This window comes from Myotis yumanensis, unplaced genomic scaffold (assembly GCF_028538775.1).
Source record: "Myotis yumanensis isolate MYYU_CA2020_CCGP unplaced genomic scaffold, mMyoYum1.0.hap1 SCAF_11, whole genome shotgun sequence".
Lineage (NCBI taxonomy): Eukaryota > Metazoa > Chordata > Mammalia > Chiroptera > Vespertilionidae > Myotis > Myotis yumanensis.
In genome coordinates this window covers 22351491-22368260 of record NW_027223762.1, presented here as the reverse complement: position 1 = coordinate 22368260, position 16770 = coordinate 22351491, and the positions used below count along the sequence as shown (strand labels likewise).

Below are 16770 nucleotides of genomic sequence, written 5' to 3'. Positions count from 1 at the left end.
TATTTTCATAAATATTCCACAGGTCAAACATATTTTTAGAAGATTTTTTGGGGAGACACAGAAGGTAACTCACATATTCTCATTTGAAAGAAGAAAAAGTCACATTAATACAATTAATAAATTATGCCCCGAAACCATACAATAAAGTTACAAAGGAACCTTATAATAGCATTTGAAGACATAACAAATGAGAAGGCCAAAATATTTTCAGTTTGGGTTAGCTTCATATCTGCTGAGTTGCATTTGAAGTTTAAAAGTACATAGCCATGAAGTATACTGCCTGATATATTTACTGATTGTAGATAAGATGGAAAATGTAAAACAAAGTCAGCATCATTACTTCTCTGTCTGTGGGTATAGCAATATCACTTAAAAAGACACTCACTGTGTTATGCCCTTTAGCTTTTCTTCCATATGTATATTCCAAGGCTAAGGTTGGTTTTGGTGGCTCATCCCTGTACAATAAAGACAGACAGTATTACCATTATTTTCTTATGCTATCATCTTACCCGATAAATTTTTGCTTCCTCTTAAAACTTTAATCTACTAGTGGAGAAGTTACCTTGTATAATAGCATTGAGGTAAAAATGATTTTAAAATTATATAAAAAATCAATAAGCCTTCAAAACACCATCCTGATGGATTCTAGTGGCAGCTGCAGAGGTGAGTACCAGTGCCTGCGTGACCTGGTAGCCCCTAGAGACACTGTTGGGCCAGCAGAGAGGCAGTGGGGCTGGCAGTCTGATGGCTGTTAGGGCACAGGCTCTCCGCAGCAGGCCAGGTGGAAAGCACTGACACCAGGGTCATGCTCAGCCTTGCTATGGGGAGCGGGGAACCGAATGACTATCAATTTAATGAAGACATCAGTGGAGACTTACACACAGTTCTCTACCTTAAATCACAGCTCAAATGCGGGCATCATTTATCTCCTGAGAGCTACCAACAAATGACATTAGTGACTCCTAAACATCGACACATGATTTGAAAAATATTAAAATCACCTTATAAATTAATTACCCTACAGCTTACACTGCTTGGTAAGCAGTTCTATGGTTCATTTGTTTGTTTGTTTTACTCTAGTAGCAACACGTAACATAAATTGATAATCTAAACCATTTTTAAGTGCACAGTTCAGTAATGTTAAGTATATTCACATTGTTGTGCGACCACACTTCTGAACTTTTTCATCTTACAAAACCGAAACTTCAAACTCATTAAACAACTCCCCATGTTCTCCTCCCTCCAGCCTCTGGTAAGCGTCTTTGTTTCTATAAATGACTAGATACCTCATACAAGTGGAATCATACAGTATTTTTTTGTGACTAGCATATTTTATTCAGCATATGTCTTCAAGGTTCATCCATGTTGTAGGACTTCGTTCCTTTTTAATGCTGAGTAATATTAGTATTTAACTATTTTAAATTTGGAGAATAAAAATAATTTTTAATTTGTGATTTATATATTTATGCTTATTGAACATTTTGTATATCACTCCTGTACTTTTTTCATTTATATATGGAATATTTGGTTCTATTTCCTGTAAGATAAGAATTTCCTTTATGAAACAAAACGCTGCTTTTAAGACAAAATTTTAAAACTCTGATATTTAACCTACAATTTGAAGAACTTTTCTTTTTCTAAGTAGACTATCAAGGAACCCAAATTCATAATTTTCAGTTCAATTTAGAAGTTGTCCTAAGCTGATGTTGTGCTGGATGACGTATTTGTAATGAGAAACACACCTGCCCTGAAAAGAGCCATGGCTCCTGGGGATGGAAGGATGATGTAGGTATCACTGTGGATGGTTCTTCTAAGAAACAATTCTGCTGACGAGGAATTACACAAAGCCAACATTCTATTATTTGTATTATTTAATAATATTTTGCAAATGAATGTTTCTTTAATGTGACCTTAAGACCATCTCTCTTGCTGTTTTTTGGAGAAGTTATAAGAAAGGCATTGAAATAAAGGGAACAGAGAAATATCCCCCAAATTGGTTGGAGGCGTTCCTTATCAACTTCCCACAATATCTAGCCATTATAATCCTAAATCTTAATCTGATGTCAGTATAGAAGGTTAAAAAGTACAGAAAACAAATGGTAAAATGTACAGTTTGAGGACCAACATTCTGCTTCAAAATTGTATCAATGAGTAATTTAAAGATTATGACTAACATTCAAATAATCATGGACTAGATAGAATAAAAACAATTAAAATACCACAGTAGTATAGCCAAAAAGAAAGTAAGTGTAGGCTGTGTAGTCATGTTAATTTCTCCATGAATAGGGAAGTCCAATATTAATGCTGTATAATTTTTTTAGTTACTGTTGGTTTTATTTTTTAAAGAAGATCTTAAAGACCATACTAAGGGTTCACTAAGAATTATTCTGTTTGTACCTCAAAATTGTTCTCCTTCCATATGTCTTTTAGTATCTAACTTCCCTTATGCAAGCAAAAAATGTAGTCTAAACGTTAACATAACACTTACCTGTCAAGAGATCTTAGAATAATAGTAGTCTTGCCCTAGAAATTTAAAAAAGCAATACTGTGTTAATGTCATCCATATGTGAAATTTTACTATTGTTCAGAGTTGTGGCCCAAAATAGCTTTTTAATTACTTGAATGATAAATTACCTGGAAACTAGAAACTTTCAGAATTGTTCCCAAGTTTGATAAGTGGAAAAAGTTAACTGTCAACTTTCCATCACAGTGTAGTAACTACACTGCTATTATTATAATTATAAAGCCCCTTGGATGACAAATACTAGCAAATCATACCTCACTTTAGTGGTCAACTTGTCAGCTGCCTTAAATTTTCTTTTTACTCATCAATGCTAATTACTGGTTAAGCTGATGATTAGTGTCTTCTAAAATGTTTGAATTCTAATTGTTGAAGTGGAAATAAAGAAAAAAGATAACATACAAATAAAGGACTTGTTGCAAATATGTTCAAAGTAAGCAATCCAGATACATGGTTAGAGTATTTTTTGTTTTATTTCTAAAGGATTTCTATTTTTTTAGGACCAGATACATAAATTATTTTAATATAATTAAAAATACAAACAGACTGTAAAAAAGGGCCCAATCTAATAAAATTAAGGACAAAACCAATAGCATAAATGAAAGACTTACAGATCTCAAGCTCAACCTTAGTGAATAGTGTTATGTGATTACTAAATTTTTCTCTTTTTTGTTTATTTTTTTCCATCACCATTAAAATTTTTTTATACAATAAAACCAAAGCTCAGCATCTGGAAAAAGAGAAGCTTGCAGACCTGCTCTTGTCTATTTTAATGAAACAAAACCTCAAATTTTCTGTATCATCCTGAGAATTACACATTAGAATAATTCTAGTTAAGAGTTACTGAGATCGTGACAGATAGAGAATCCATGACTGACATAGAGTCCATGACACAGAAGACACGGCTAAAAGAAATGAAGATAAAGCTGAAACAGATACTCGGGGAGACAGGGTAGTTGCCATTAACTATTTGATGAGCCATTTTATAATATTTGAAAATTTAGCAAATAGAAAAGGAATTCGATTTATTCCTATAGTTTTACGGGTCAGAATTAGGACCAAGGGGTGGAAGTTACAAACGGAAGTTTTCTAATAACTAGGAGTTAACAAAAATCGAAACAGGCTACAGTTTTGGAAGAGAACCCCCACCCCACTGCTGGAGATGTTCAAACTCTAAAACCCTAACCTTTTCAGGAGGTGCTTGAATGCTGGGATATTCTAATTTCCCAGAAAAATGCACTGATGCACAATCACACAATTTTGCATACATTTCTAGGGAATTCACTGATCCCAAGAAGTATCTCTACGGTCCCTAGGGTTAAGAATCCCTATTGTAGAAAACTAGAATATCTCCAAGTTTCCTTCAACTTCTGTGACCCCAGTAAGTGAAGGTTAACTATATCATACGTATATGGTTCATGTTTATATTATCTATATGCTTATTTCTGTTGTACAAGTGGTCATCAGGTTAGCACTTATGGTGCCTTTGTGCAAATTGGGAAGAGATGGCTCCTCTGGGCAGTCTAATTAGAGACAAGTGCCCCTGCCTCCAAGCTGCTGTGGCCCACCTCAGGGACACCAACAACAAGTGTTCAGGCCGGATGTGAGTACCCACTCACCCATAAGGAGGACACCCTCAAATGGGGCATAACCAGCTCCAACGTACCCAGCAGGCCAGAGACTCATTAGGTGGCTCAAGAGTTGAAGTATCCACATTTTTATCAAAGGATTAATACAAATTTTACCGCTAGTTGCTAAATCAACACAATACTTGGAAAAAATTAGGAAAAATTACCCCATTTTTACTGCCAATGAAGAAAACGGATTTTTCTCCAATTTCAGCTCCATCACCTTCACTTCCGTTACTTTCCCGTTTTTCCACTTCAGCTTTTGCAATTTCCCAGAGCGTTTCACTAAGTGAGGCAGGAAAACAAAATTCAGAGAAACAAGAAGACTCCTTTCCATTATTTATTTCAAGCTCAGAGCACTTTTATTTCAGTCAAATTTATAAAACGAATCAACATTATTTTCTGGAGGACAATAAACTGGTAAAACTGCTGACTGAGGATTAGTCATTTTCTTTGTACGGGTTTATCAGAGAAAGCTGACTATGATACGCAGAGCCTTTCGCACCAGACTTTGAGGGTTTCTAATTCTGGGGCTTCCAGGCGAGGCTGAAAGCTGTATGTGTGAGCTTCTCGAGCACATATGAATATCCAACTTTGGGAAAGATACAACTTGAAAAACAGCATCTGGGCAAATGGGGGAAGGTGTAAAACCAGTGTACCAAATAATCTCTGCTCCCTCAACTTTTCCTATTTTTAAAATTATATTTTTAACTCAGGATTCCCTTATTTTTTTTTAAATACATTTTTATTGATTTTAGAGAGGAAGGGAGAGGGATAGAGAGATAGAAACATCAATAATGAGAATCATTGATAGGCTGCCTCCCAAATGCCCCCCATTGGGGACCGAGTCCGCAACCCAGGCATGTGCCCTTGGCCAGAATCAAACCTGGGACCCTTCAGTCCGCAGGCCGATGCTTTATCCACTGAGCAAAACCAGCCAGGGCAGGATTCCCTTATTTTTAATACAGAAAATATAAAGAAAAAAATCACCCAAAATCACATTTTGAAAATCATTTTCATTCATATCTCTACACACACATATAATTTTACACAAATATGATTACATCATTTTTTAAATTAAAGCTTAACGTGAAAAATGAAGTATTGAACTAAAAAGAATGAGCAAGATCTGATGTGTTGTACGCCTGAATCTGCTACATTCTACATATGCCAACTTGGGCAAATTAGCCAGCTTCTCTGGATCCTTCATTCCCTTATTAGTTCAGCAAAAATTTATTGGGCACCTAATACTTGCAGGTTTCTGTGCTGGTCCCCAGGCTCACCTGTTTCTTCATCTCTAAAATGCTAATAAAAAAGAATACCAACCTTATAAGATTGTCATGATTGATTATTAAAATGTATCATTTGGTTTAGGGCTTGGCCGATATAATTATTAAGAGCTTATAATAATTGTTATTCAAGGACCAAGGATGAAGGAAGGAGCTAAAGCAGGTGTCCCTAAATGTTTGCACTAAAATTCACACATTCATTCCACAGGTGAGCCCCCTGGAACTCAGTCCAGGCCTGTCTGCTCTTTATTTACATGCCATTCTCTCAAAGCGTGATTATCTGCTTTCCAACTTCCCAAAGAGAGGAGAGAAGGAGGCGCTGCCACCAGTCTTGCCGCTGGGGGAAAGTTATAACTATAGCCAGAACTTTAAAATCGTAACCAATGGTACGGTTACTGGGAAACTGACGATTTCTCACACAAGATTCATAGCCTCCTCAGAGATCACACTGCCAGTCCACAAGGTGAGAAAACCCCATTTACGCTGCTCTGTGATGGACTCCAGGAACCCCGTCTCCTCCACGTCCTTACACATTGTTCAGAGAAGGTGTAGGGGTGGCCTTGGGAACAGGGACTTAAAACCGGCACAGAACTGAAGAGCTACAATGTACTTAACAGGTCATCCCTATCCCCTCCGCTCCCTCCCCTCGCTTTTAAACACGGTCCTACACTTAGTGCTGCCGCAGGTCCCCCTCGTTTACTGTTGCTGTGAACCCCTGCACCAGGAGGGGGTCCCGAAGGAAGTGGCTTTGTGAACCCCTGCTCCTAGGGCATTACATTCCCTGGCCTGCAAGAAACTTTTATTGAGTAAGTGCATGGTTGGAGTTGAATGTTTCCAAATCTCTTCCTTTCTACCCGGGGAACTTTCGGCAGAATCCACACGCGCAAGGGCAGTTCCCACGGGTCTCTGACCACCCAGGTACGGGTTGCAAGCAGGACAGACCTACAATTTTCTCCCACTATCTGGTCCCGCGTGGGCTCCCCTCCCAAAATACACCCCCAGCGGCCTCTCCCTCCCCACCCCTTCCACGCTAGGGTGGGAAAGAGGGGAGGCGATCGAGGGGAGCGTAAGCCTGGCGCGAGCAGGGATGCGGGGATACCTGGGCATAGTGGCTCTGCAGCCCCAGGGTCCGAGCTCCGCGTAGGGCCCAGCTTAGAAATTAGACCGCAAACTCCGAGGTGGGCCCGGGCGAGCTGGCTCTTCGGTTGCCATGGGAGCGACGTCACAGGCTGGGTTGCGTGCAGAAGAAGGGCTTTATGGGAAATGTAGTTCTCAGTGTTCTTTTTCAAGTCTCAAAGCTCAGCCGCATCTCCCAGAATGTGCAAGAACGAAGTGACACGCGGTAACAAACCCTTTGATCTAAAAGTTCTCGGCTGCAAGTGTTCTTTCATTTAAAAAATTCTATTGAGTACCGAATATATGCCAGGATTCTCTATTCTCTATTCTCTCTCTCTCTCTCTCCAGGTAGTTTTCTCTTGCCAATAGCAGTAATTTGGGAATGGAGAGTGAAGCAATCTCCCGAGCTATTTTCTAGTGATTTACTAGCGGCAAAGAATATTATGATTTTTGTATTTCCCAACTTTCTGCTTATTTAGTTGTTTCCGGTTTTATGCAACAGCACATTTATTAACAGGTTAATAACTTCAATGCATCTCGACAATATTTCACTTACTTTACCTCCAAATCAATAATAAATATTGATTTAGTACTGTATGCAAAACTGTGTGCTACACAGAGTAAGAAATGAAGCGATGAGTAAGATAAGATCCTTACCCTTGAGAAAGATATACGATAGTAATTAAATAACCCAAAGGAAGCCAGTGATATAAACTATTGCAGAGGTCCCCCAAATTACATAAGAATAAGTGACTATGCCCATTGCTGTTGGGGGAACATTCATGGCAGTGGCAGTAGTTGATCTATCTTGAATGCTGAGTAGACCCAGGCTTTCCAGCTCAAGATGTCCTGGATATTTGAAGGCGATACTCTCCCTGCACCCTTCTGCCACTGGCTTGGTTTCAATGGTGTAATGTTCAGGAACATGGACCTTAAAGTGAGAATGACCTGGATATAAATCCTGACTCAGCCACACTGTGAACATTTGTGTCTTGTTTTGGAGTTATTTTCTAATAGATATTGCCTTAGTAAGAGTTTTTGTTTCTTGCCTATTACTGGACCCCAAAATACTTCAAACATACAATGAAGATTTTTGGATTGATGTTGATTATAAATATGCCTTCAGAATCATTGTGACTGTTCAACTTGGGTAAAATTATAATATGAAGCAAGTGTTTATCTCATCTCCTCACCCCAGTCTCTGCCCAGGCCCATCCAACTCCTCACTGTAGGAATGACCTTCCCACTTTCCCACTTAAATGCCCAAGAAAAGCCCGAGGTTTGGTCCCACTGAAATATGGATGAATCTCACTTTACCCTAAATATCCATGAGTGGACTTTACATTAATTTGGAGTTTAAAATTACTCACGCACTAGTAAAACCCCTTTCTTCTCTTAGGGAAAAGAGAAGAGGGGAGAAACGTGAGAGGAGATACAATTTCTACGTGAGCCATGTGGCAGAGAAACTTCTCCTGTTATTCCTGTTCCCTATTCCCCCCATTTCAGTGCCTACAATCCTGAAGCCTTGGCTCCACAGACATCAGCCCAGAGACTGCACTGAAGGAGTCCGAATTCCCTGGCAGCTCGGGGGCGGGTGCACGGGTGAAATGTGTTCTTGGCATCCCAGGAACACTGAAAAACTTTTTCTGGAGAAATAGGGTTATCCATGGTGGTTAGTGCTTCAGGATTATACTTCCGTAAAATTATGGGTTAAATGTGTTGTTCCAGGAACCTGATCACCTTTTTTTTCTATTAAAAAAAACTCCAACCAACCAACTAATATACACAATTTTAGAACAAAGATTCTATAAGTTGTGACTAACTTTTCTTGTAAATGGAGAGTTAAATTCATTTCCAAGCTCTGGCAGTATTTGACTTTAAGGACACACACACACAAAACATAGAACCATTCACAATAAATTTTTAGAAAACAGTCCATTCAACTCATCTATATGCAATAAGCTCCCTTAAGGGGTTAATATGAAATCATGGGAGAAGCCCATGCTTTATACATATTGTATATGTGTCAATATGCATACACATGTATTAAAATTATAACTTGCCCAAACGGCTTCCTTTTATATGGATAAAACAAAGCAACACTGAAGACAAAGCATGAATATAAGAGAAAGAGGTAATAACTACCATTTTCACTATGAGTACACCTCAGTTTTGACAATGAAAACGTTAGCTACTTCTTTAAGATTATTCAAAATATAATGCTCAAAATGGGTTTTGTAAGTCATTTATTATGATTGAAAGGTAAGAAAATGATAGGAGACACATATTACAATTAAACATGTAACATTATTCTCTTGTAGCCAATCATAATAACATAGTTTTAATTTTTTAAATGTCTATATAAGTAATTTTCCAGAAAATGAAATTTTCACATCATCAGTTACAGAAAATTGACTTCTTTCCATCAAAATATTTTATCTCTGCTCTATCAAAATTAATACTGAGTCTAGGGTACTAAGGTTTAAGCTAAGCCTTCACAACTTGTTTAAATTAGAAGATTTAGGGTTGCTTACCAAATGGTGAACTAACTATTTCCTGGGAATAAAGTTCTCACACATATTTAACAGCTCTGCCAAGTCTCTGGCTCACCAACTAATGATTTTTTAAATGGTTTTCTGGGAACTTAAAAACTCTATTGTATCCCAGCCAAAAAGCCTCCTGAGAGTCATCTCAAACTAGTAACCAGTTTATTCTCAAAAATGAATTTGCTTACACAATAAGTGGTTGTGGCTCAAAAGATTTAGGGAAAATAGTAAATGGAAATCTCTTTCTATGGTTTGTTGTTGCTGTTCTTGTTTTATCATTACCAATAAAGCAACGTCTTACTTAAGCAGCACATTTCATGGCTCTGTCCTTTCTAGGGATGCTCGTATGGGATGGAACATTTGTAAAAGGCTTAGTGTGAGAACAGTATACTGCCATAGGGAGCAAAGAAGAAAACATGAAGGCTCTGCCAACAAATGAATTCAAGCAGCTAACATTTTTTTTCCAAATTAGTTTTAAAAAGTACCATACACAAAGTGATAAATATGTCCAAAAAATAAATACAAATATTCTACACATAAATAAAATTAAGTATACTGATTACCATCGCAATTAAACATCTTATAATTTTCATGTCTTATCACAGTTTCATATTTATCAAGAATACTAATTACTATGTCCTGACACATACTACAATGTCACTGACCATTTATGTAGCCTAGTAAAAGAATATATTTCTAGGCTCTTTAAACTAAAATTTCACCTCCTTTGACAGAAATATTACTTTCTCTTCTTATAAATATACTAGAGACCCAGTGCACGAAATTCATGCACGGGTAGGGTCCCTAGACCTGGTCGGCGATCAGGGCTGATCTGTGGGGCGACCAGCGGGGCGATTGGGGGCCCCCGCTGGCACCCGCCTTGACTGGCCTGGGGCCTGCAGGCTAGGGGCAGCTCCTGCGTTGAGCGTCTGCCCCCTGGTGGTCAGTGCACGTAATAGTGACCGGTCATTCCACCGGTTGTTCCACTCTTTGATTTGCATATTAGACTTTTATTATATAGGATTTTTTTGGAATTTATTTTCAAACTACCATGAAAAAGGACTGTATGAGGCAAAAATTTAAGAACTGTCTTTGTTTTCAACGATATTATTTAACAAACTAAGGTCAAGATGGCCCAGCATCAAATGCAATGAAATGTGGGCAATATTCCAGTAAACGCAGGCTCTGTTGACAACCAAGGAATGTCAGGAATCACTGTCTCGTTTTAAATTTTACACTCTAGTGATCTGAAAGCTGACGGTGTATGCTTCCTAATATTACATAGGAAGTTCTGGTTACAAAACTCCTGTTTTCTCACACAATGATTCATCGGGCCAGAAGATTTACTGCACTTGCTCTAAAAATTTATACATAAACACCATCCTGCAGCTGTTTCTTACACTGTGCACTCCACTTCTTTCCAAACACATTAATTTAAAATACATTTAATTACAGTAGTTAGCTTTTTGGCAGTATTTCCAAATATTCAACTCGTTTGCCAAATGAGAGTTTGGAATCTCCCTTTCTAAAGATTGCCAGAATGTTTTTTAAAAGAAGAAGAAGAAAAAATAAAAAAACCATATTGCATGATGTGTCTGATAGCAAGGGAGAAGGCAGACAGAAAAAAATGACAAATTCTAACCCATTTAATCCAAGAGAACATCAGTATGTGTGCAAATTTTGTGTGTTACGTGTTATTAGTATTCATTTGAATATTTATGAATAAAATAAAACAACCTCCATTATTTTTAAAATCTGGAATACGAGTATGTGGGTGCCATGTTGCCAGGATGTAAATAAACTCATTTGGAGCAGATGCAGCCACTGCTTAGAGGACAGGGAGTGATGTTCAGGCCCCCCACACTTTCAGAGTAAAGTGGGGCCCTTGGTTGGTCTGCTGCTTGAGAGCAGGGGCTGGCTTCCCATCGTCCTGGCTTGGGGTCCCTGGTTCCGGGCTGAGAGCAGCGCTGGAGCAGAGAGGTGGTGAAACGCAGCCTTTTGCTGATGGAAGTTGTTTATGTAACTGGCGATCAAAAGCGTGCTTTCAAGAATCTAAAACAAGAAAAATAGAATTGTTATGCCCCTGAGAAGTTCTCATTATTTCCAAAAGCAAGTGTTAGCTATGGGTAGTCTCTATTTGCAAGTGCCCAGGCTACTAGCATTCCCTTCTACGCAGATCAAACAATGAGGCATTTACATGTTAGCATGTAAGTTTATTTACTGCATTTGGTTAGAGACATTAGTTTGCTAAAAATAGTAAAGAAAAGTGTGTTTTAATCATAAAATCTCAATCTTCCCACTAATGGGTCGGTAAAGTGAATTACGCCAAGTAAATACGATAATGCATATAAAGTTCCTCACGACAACTTACACCAAGGCCACTTATGTTGACCCTTCTGTATAGCAAGCATTGGGCTAAATACAATTCCTTCATTTAATTCTTAAGTAAACAAACAAACAAAAGGTAGCATCATACCATTTAATTTTTAGATGAAGAAACCAAGGCTTTAAAAAAGTAGAGGTAAGCCAGAATTTGGAGCTAGGGTGTTTGACTATAAGTGAAGTCTATTTTCTCCTCTGGAACTTAGTCTCTGCACAATAAATGTTTTAGTGTGAAAGAACACTAGCATAAAGAGTTGGTTCAAAGAATTCTACTCACCTTGGGTTTTGCCATGGCAAAAAGTAATTTCTCTGTTGGTTTGTCCTTTGAATGTGTATTGCTAATGACCATCATAAAGTCATCTTGATATCCTCCAAATGTCATTAGACTCTTGTACACATAGCTGACTATTAACCTCTTCAAAGAGAAGTAAGTATGTTATACACTCTTTATTTTCAAAGACAGATGAGAAGTGGTTAATAGCGTATCTCCAGTAAATGCGGATATTAATTAATTATGATATAATACAAACATTTTTCCTAAAGTCAAATTTACTGTGATCCAAAATAGATAGTAGTATACTAATTTTATTTATCATTTACCTTTATAATTAAAATACATTTTGATTTTGAATCAAATAACTCACTTTAGGAAAATGAGGAAAATACAAGAAGAAAATAAAAAGCATCTATCTTCCAGCATTCAGTGGAAAGCCACTGTTAATATTTTTGTATATGTCCTTTAATATTTTTGTATATGTCTACATATGTATGTTAGGTTTAACCATAGGAAACTGATACTTTTTAGGGTAAAACATGTCAAATATTGGCAAATCCATATGGTTTATACTGATTTGCATACTTTGATTTACACAGACAAAAATAGTATCATGCACACTGATTCTTTTTAAATTTAACTACATATTGTGAAAATCTTTCCATGACAACAAATGTACTTATATAACGTCTTTACCATTTCTTATTTAACTAAACTCCTATTACAGAACATTTAAATCATTTTTGTCACTAACTTAAGCAACACTCTAATGTATATTTTTCAACATATTTTGTAATACACATATGTAATTATTCCTTTGGTTACAAACATCAACAGCTGGAATTGCTATCTCAAGAAAATCAGGACAATATTTAGAATATGTCCAAACTCCTCCAGAAAGGTTATACCCATTTATGTACCCAGCACCTAACACTAAATATCATTTTTTGAATCTCTGCCAACCTCTGACTGGTGAAAAGTAGAATCTCACTGCTTTTAATTGAATTTATTTGATTACTAGTGAGATTAACATTTTAAAATACATGTACTGAACATTTGTATTTCTTCTGTAAATTGCCTTGGACCATTTGTCTATCGGTGTGTTGATCACTTCCTTATTGTTTTTTAAAATGTGTTTTTATTGATTTCAGAGAGAGTAAGGGAGAGAGAGAGAGAAACATCAATGATGAGAGAGAACCATTGATCGGCTGCCTCCTGTACTGGGGATCAAGCCCGAAACCCAGGCATGTACCCTGACCAGGAATTGAACCAGTGATCTCCGGCTCATGGGTCGACACTCGACCACTGAGCCACACTGGCTGGGCCATTTCCTTATTGTTTTATTAAAACATCCATGTTTATAAAGGATACCAACCCTTTATCATAAATACAGCACATGTTTTTCCTAATGTGTTGCTTAAACAATTTAAAAAATATTATTCAAAGATGTGCAGCCTAAAAGGAAAGGAATCTGCACATCTAATGATTAGTTTGCAAGAATGAGCAGACCATTCCAGCACTGACTGGCTCAAGGCTCAGCCCACACATGTCCACTTCCTGGCCTGTTTACTAGGGAACTGGTTTTCTTAGCTAAGATAACTCAGTCATGGTGTACAGTTTTTTTGTTGACTTTGAATCCGATTTTAGAATCTATCTTCAAGTTATCCATTCAAGAACTAAAAGGCATTCAAAAGCACAAACTCCTTCCAAAACATTTTTTAAAGCGATTATAAGGAGAAACAGTTACTATAACACTTAAAATTCTCAGTGATCACTGACTATCCACAGTTGGAGAGCCCACGATACCTACCAGGTAAAATGTAGCAATTCCTGCCTGCCAGCTTAAAAAAAAAAACCACAACATTTTTACTATGTAATATGATACATGCGAAGTAAATAAATGACACATAGACAGCATATCTGACTTTATATTTAATCACAGAAAAAGGTCTAAGATACTGTCTAGGTACAAGTAAACTGATAAGTGATATGACAGGAAATTACAGAAATCCTCACAGAAGCCTTAGGGAAACTGAACTTAAGTTTCTATTTTAATGTTATCTGTTATTTTTTCATTTTACACAGGAAGCAATCTTCCTAACATTATAAATGGTCATTTTAAAAATTCAACCATGATTACAATTCGGTCATGGTATCTTGATATTTTTCTCATACACAGTACAGGCATACCTTTGGTTTACTGCACTTCACAGATTTTTATTCAAATTGAAGGTAAGACCCTCCACCAGCATAAGATTATTACTCACTAAAGGCGTTGGTGATGGTTAGCATTTTTTAGCAATAAAGTATTTTTTAAAATTAAGGTATGTACATTGCTTTTTTTAGACATAATGCTATTGCACATTTAGTAGACTACAGTATAGTGTAAACGTAAATTTTACATATACAGTGGGGCCTTGACTTACGAGTTTAATTCGTTCTGTGACGGAGCTCGTAACTCAAATTACTCGTATGTCAAATCACAAAGTGAACGAGTGAGACACGTGATGCTGGGCTGATGTTGTGGCGTTCACTGTGACGTTTGCTGCGCCAACTAGCGGTGGGGTATCTGAAGCTGGCTCGTAACCCGAATTTTAGCTCGCAACTCAAAGCAAGAAATCGGCCGAGAGACGGCTTGTATCTCGAAAAACTCGTTAGTCAAGGCCCCACTGTGCTAGGAAACCAAGACATTTGTGTGACTTGCTTTATTGTGATATTTGCTTCATTGTGGTGGTCTGCACCCAAACTGCCTATCTCTGAGCTATGCCCATATAGAACCTGTCTAGTCTTGTTTTAAAAGATTAAACTGTAATCATAGTTGTATATTTATAAAATGACTATTCATTATATACCATTAGGAAGAAAATCAGACTAAGATATCATTACCTTCTGCTTACAGTACACTGAGCAATAGACTCAGTGCAAAACTTCAGGATTTAACCTTACCATGGAGCTGTATTCTAAGATGCTTAAACCATCCTCATGTACAGCCAGCCACAGGAAAGTATTTCCGAGAGATGATGGAGTTATGGGCTATGAAGAAGTGGAAATACACTTTGTAATAAATGCTAAGCAAATTTACAGAAACATTTTTCAGCTAAAGATAATGCAACATTTAAAACAACAACTATTAAAAAATCTCTCTTGGGGAGGAGGCACTGTGGCATAATGGAAAGAGCAGTGAATCTGATATTAGGAAACCTGGGTTTGGGATCCGAAATGTCCATTTATTAATGTGTGTATTGGGACGAGCTACGTGATCTACCCCCTGGCAGGGTCAGTCCCTCCATCCTCAGTGTTCCTGCCGCGCTCTGCTCATGTCACTCTTGGCCATATTCACCAGCCAGTAGTTGTTCCCAGGCCCATTGCAACACTGGATTGTGAGTTCCTGGAAGCTTGAGCACAACCCATCTGAAACCACGAGCTTATGTATCCCCTAGAGAGCCTAGCTCAGTGTTTGACAAACAGAATTCATAAAATATGAAATAAATGAGCAAATGAGCGAGAGACCAGATGAGTGAGTGGCTGCATGAATGAAGAGAAGAAAGCAAAGTTCAGCTGTTGTCTTCAGTCGAATGCTGAGCCTAGTGAGTGTAAGAAATGACTTAAGGGAGGGGGGGAGTGGAGCAGAGGGGAAAAGATGGAGAAGCTGATGGCTCTCCTGCCTTTTACTTATTGTTTAAACTGTTGGAAATTTCCTTATTTTCCTTTTAAACACCGAACCTATAAACCTGGGATTACTGTGACCACTGTTTTATTTACTGAACTGAATTATCCTCCATCTTCCTTACTTTTGCAAGAAACAACTTGGCACCAAAGAATGGCCACTTCCTGGCTACTGTCAAATAAATTCGCACACAATCAGCAGCACTGTGTCCCCGGAGGGCCATCCATCTGGTTGATAGTCGCTGGCAAAGCTGCCTAAAAAAAAAAGAGAAAAGAACAAAACAAACAAAAGCAAAATATAAAGTGGATCATCCTCCTAAGAGAAGGCTCTTCTTAAGCCAGTCCTAGGCAGAACTGGGGTACCTAGACCCAACCTAGGCCAAACTGTTATTTGGTGACTCCCATGTAACCACAGTCTACCCCTTGACCTTTTTGTAGCATTCCTTTCACCAAATCCTCAGTATTAGTGCTCTCAGCATGACCTAGGTTTCCTGTTTCCCACCCACTTCAGGTACACTTAAAAAATCTGATGAATGCCCAGCCAGCGTGGCTGAGCGCTGACCTATGAACCAGGAGGTAGTGGCTCGATTCCCAGCCAGGGCACATGCCCGAGTTGCGGGCTCCATCTCCAGTGTGGGGCTTGCAGAAGGCAGCCAATCAATGATTCTCTCTCATCATTGATGTTTCTATCTCTCTCTCCCTCTCCCTTCCTCTCTGAAATAAAAAATATATATTTATTAAAAATCTTGATTAGCTAATATAAAGTCTCAGTTTAAATTCTTTTAACAGGTAATTTTTCATGGGAATAACTTTCATTTTTAAAGAAAAGTACAAGAAGTTGAGACCAAAGAATAAATCCCTAACAGTGGAACTTTGGGTACTGCCACGCCTGGCTTGTAGAAATGCTGGATGCAGGGAAAACCTCTTGTAAACCCCTTCTTCTACAGAGAGAAAAGACTCACCTCAGGTGTCCCTATTTTGGAAAAACTCATTGTGAACTAGATTTCCTCTATTTTTAAACCTACAGCTTTTCTTTACATGCTCTCAAGAATCAAAACTCCACGTTAGCTGAGTTTAATTTAAAGCTTTATATTAAAAAATCTTGTGTAAGATGATATTTTTATTCCAATTTTTTCATAATAAAATACCCTAATTGATAAAAAACAAACAAACAATTTTTGGTAATCACTTCATCAAATTAAACATATTATTGACCAATTTTTTTCTTTTATTTCCTAAATCTAAAAAGTTTTTAGGCATATAAATAAAAAGATGTATAATCTCTTGGGATTCACCACTATTAAAAAGCCTTGAAAAAAAAGGTCATATACAATTTTTTTTCATCTTT

At 37.6% G+C, this 16770-nt stretch overlaps 2 protein-coding genes across 4 annotated transcripts in view; both read right to left on the bottom strand.

The window, feature by feature from the left end:
• Nucleotides 1-6647, bottom strand: part of DYNC2LI1 (dynein cytoplasmic 2 light intermediate chain 1) — a 33957-nt gene extending 27310 nt beyond the window's left edge. For all 3 annotated transcript variants that reach the window (XM_070429121.1, XM_070429120.1, XM_070429119.1), the window contains exons 1-4: nt 6538-6647; nt 4317-4434; nt 2489-2523; nt 386-455 (exon numbers count right to left, since the gene is read on the bottom strand). In XM_070429121.1, the coding sequence (XP_070285222.1) occupies nt 386-455; nt 2489-2523; nt 4317-4434; nt 6538-6545 (231 nt within the window). In that variant the 5' untranslated portion in view covers nt 6546-6647. The remainder of the gene's footprint in view (nt 1-385; nt 456-2488; nt 2524-4316; nt 4435-6537) is intronic.
• Nucleotides 6648-8795: 2148 nt separating this feature from the next.
• The window catches only part of PLEKHH2 (pleckstrin homology, MyTH4 and FERM domain containing H2), an 81082-nt gene continuing 73107 nt past the window's right edge, over nt 8796-16770 (bottom strand). Inside the window, exons 27-30 of the mRNA XM_070429115.1 lie at nt 15548-15677; nt 14703-14789; nt 11760-11897; nt 8796-11152 (exon numbers count right to left, since the gene is read on the bottom strand). Coding sequence (XP_070285216.1) covers nt 10967-11152; nt 11760-11897; nt 14703-14789; nt 15548-15677 — 541 coding nt within the window. The 3' untranslated portion in view covers nt 8796-10966. The remainder of the gene's footprint in view (nt 11153-11759; nt 11898-14702; nt 14790-15547; nt 15678-16770) is intronic.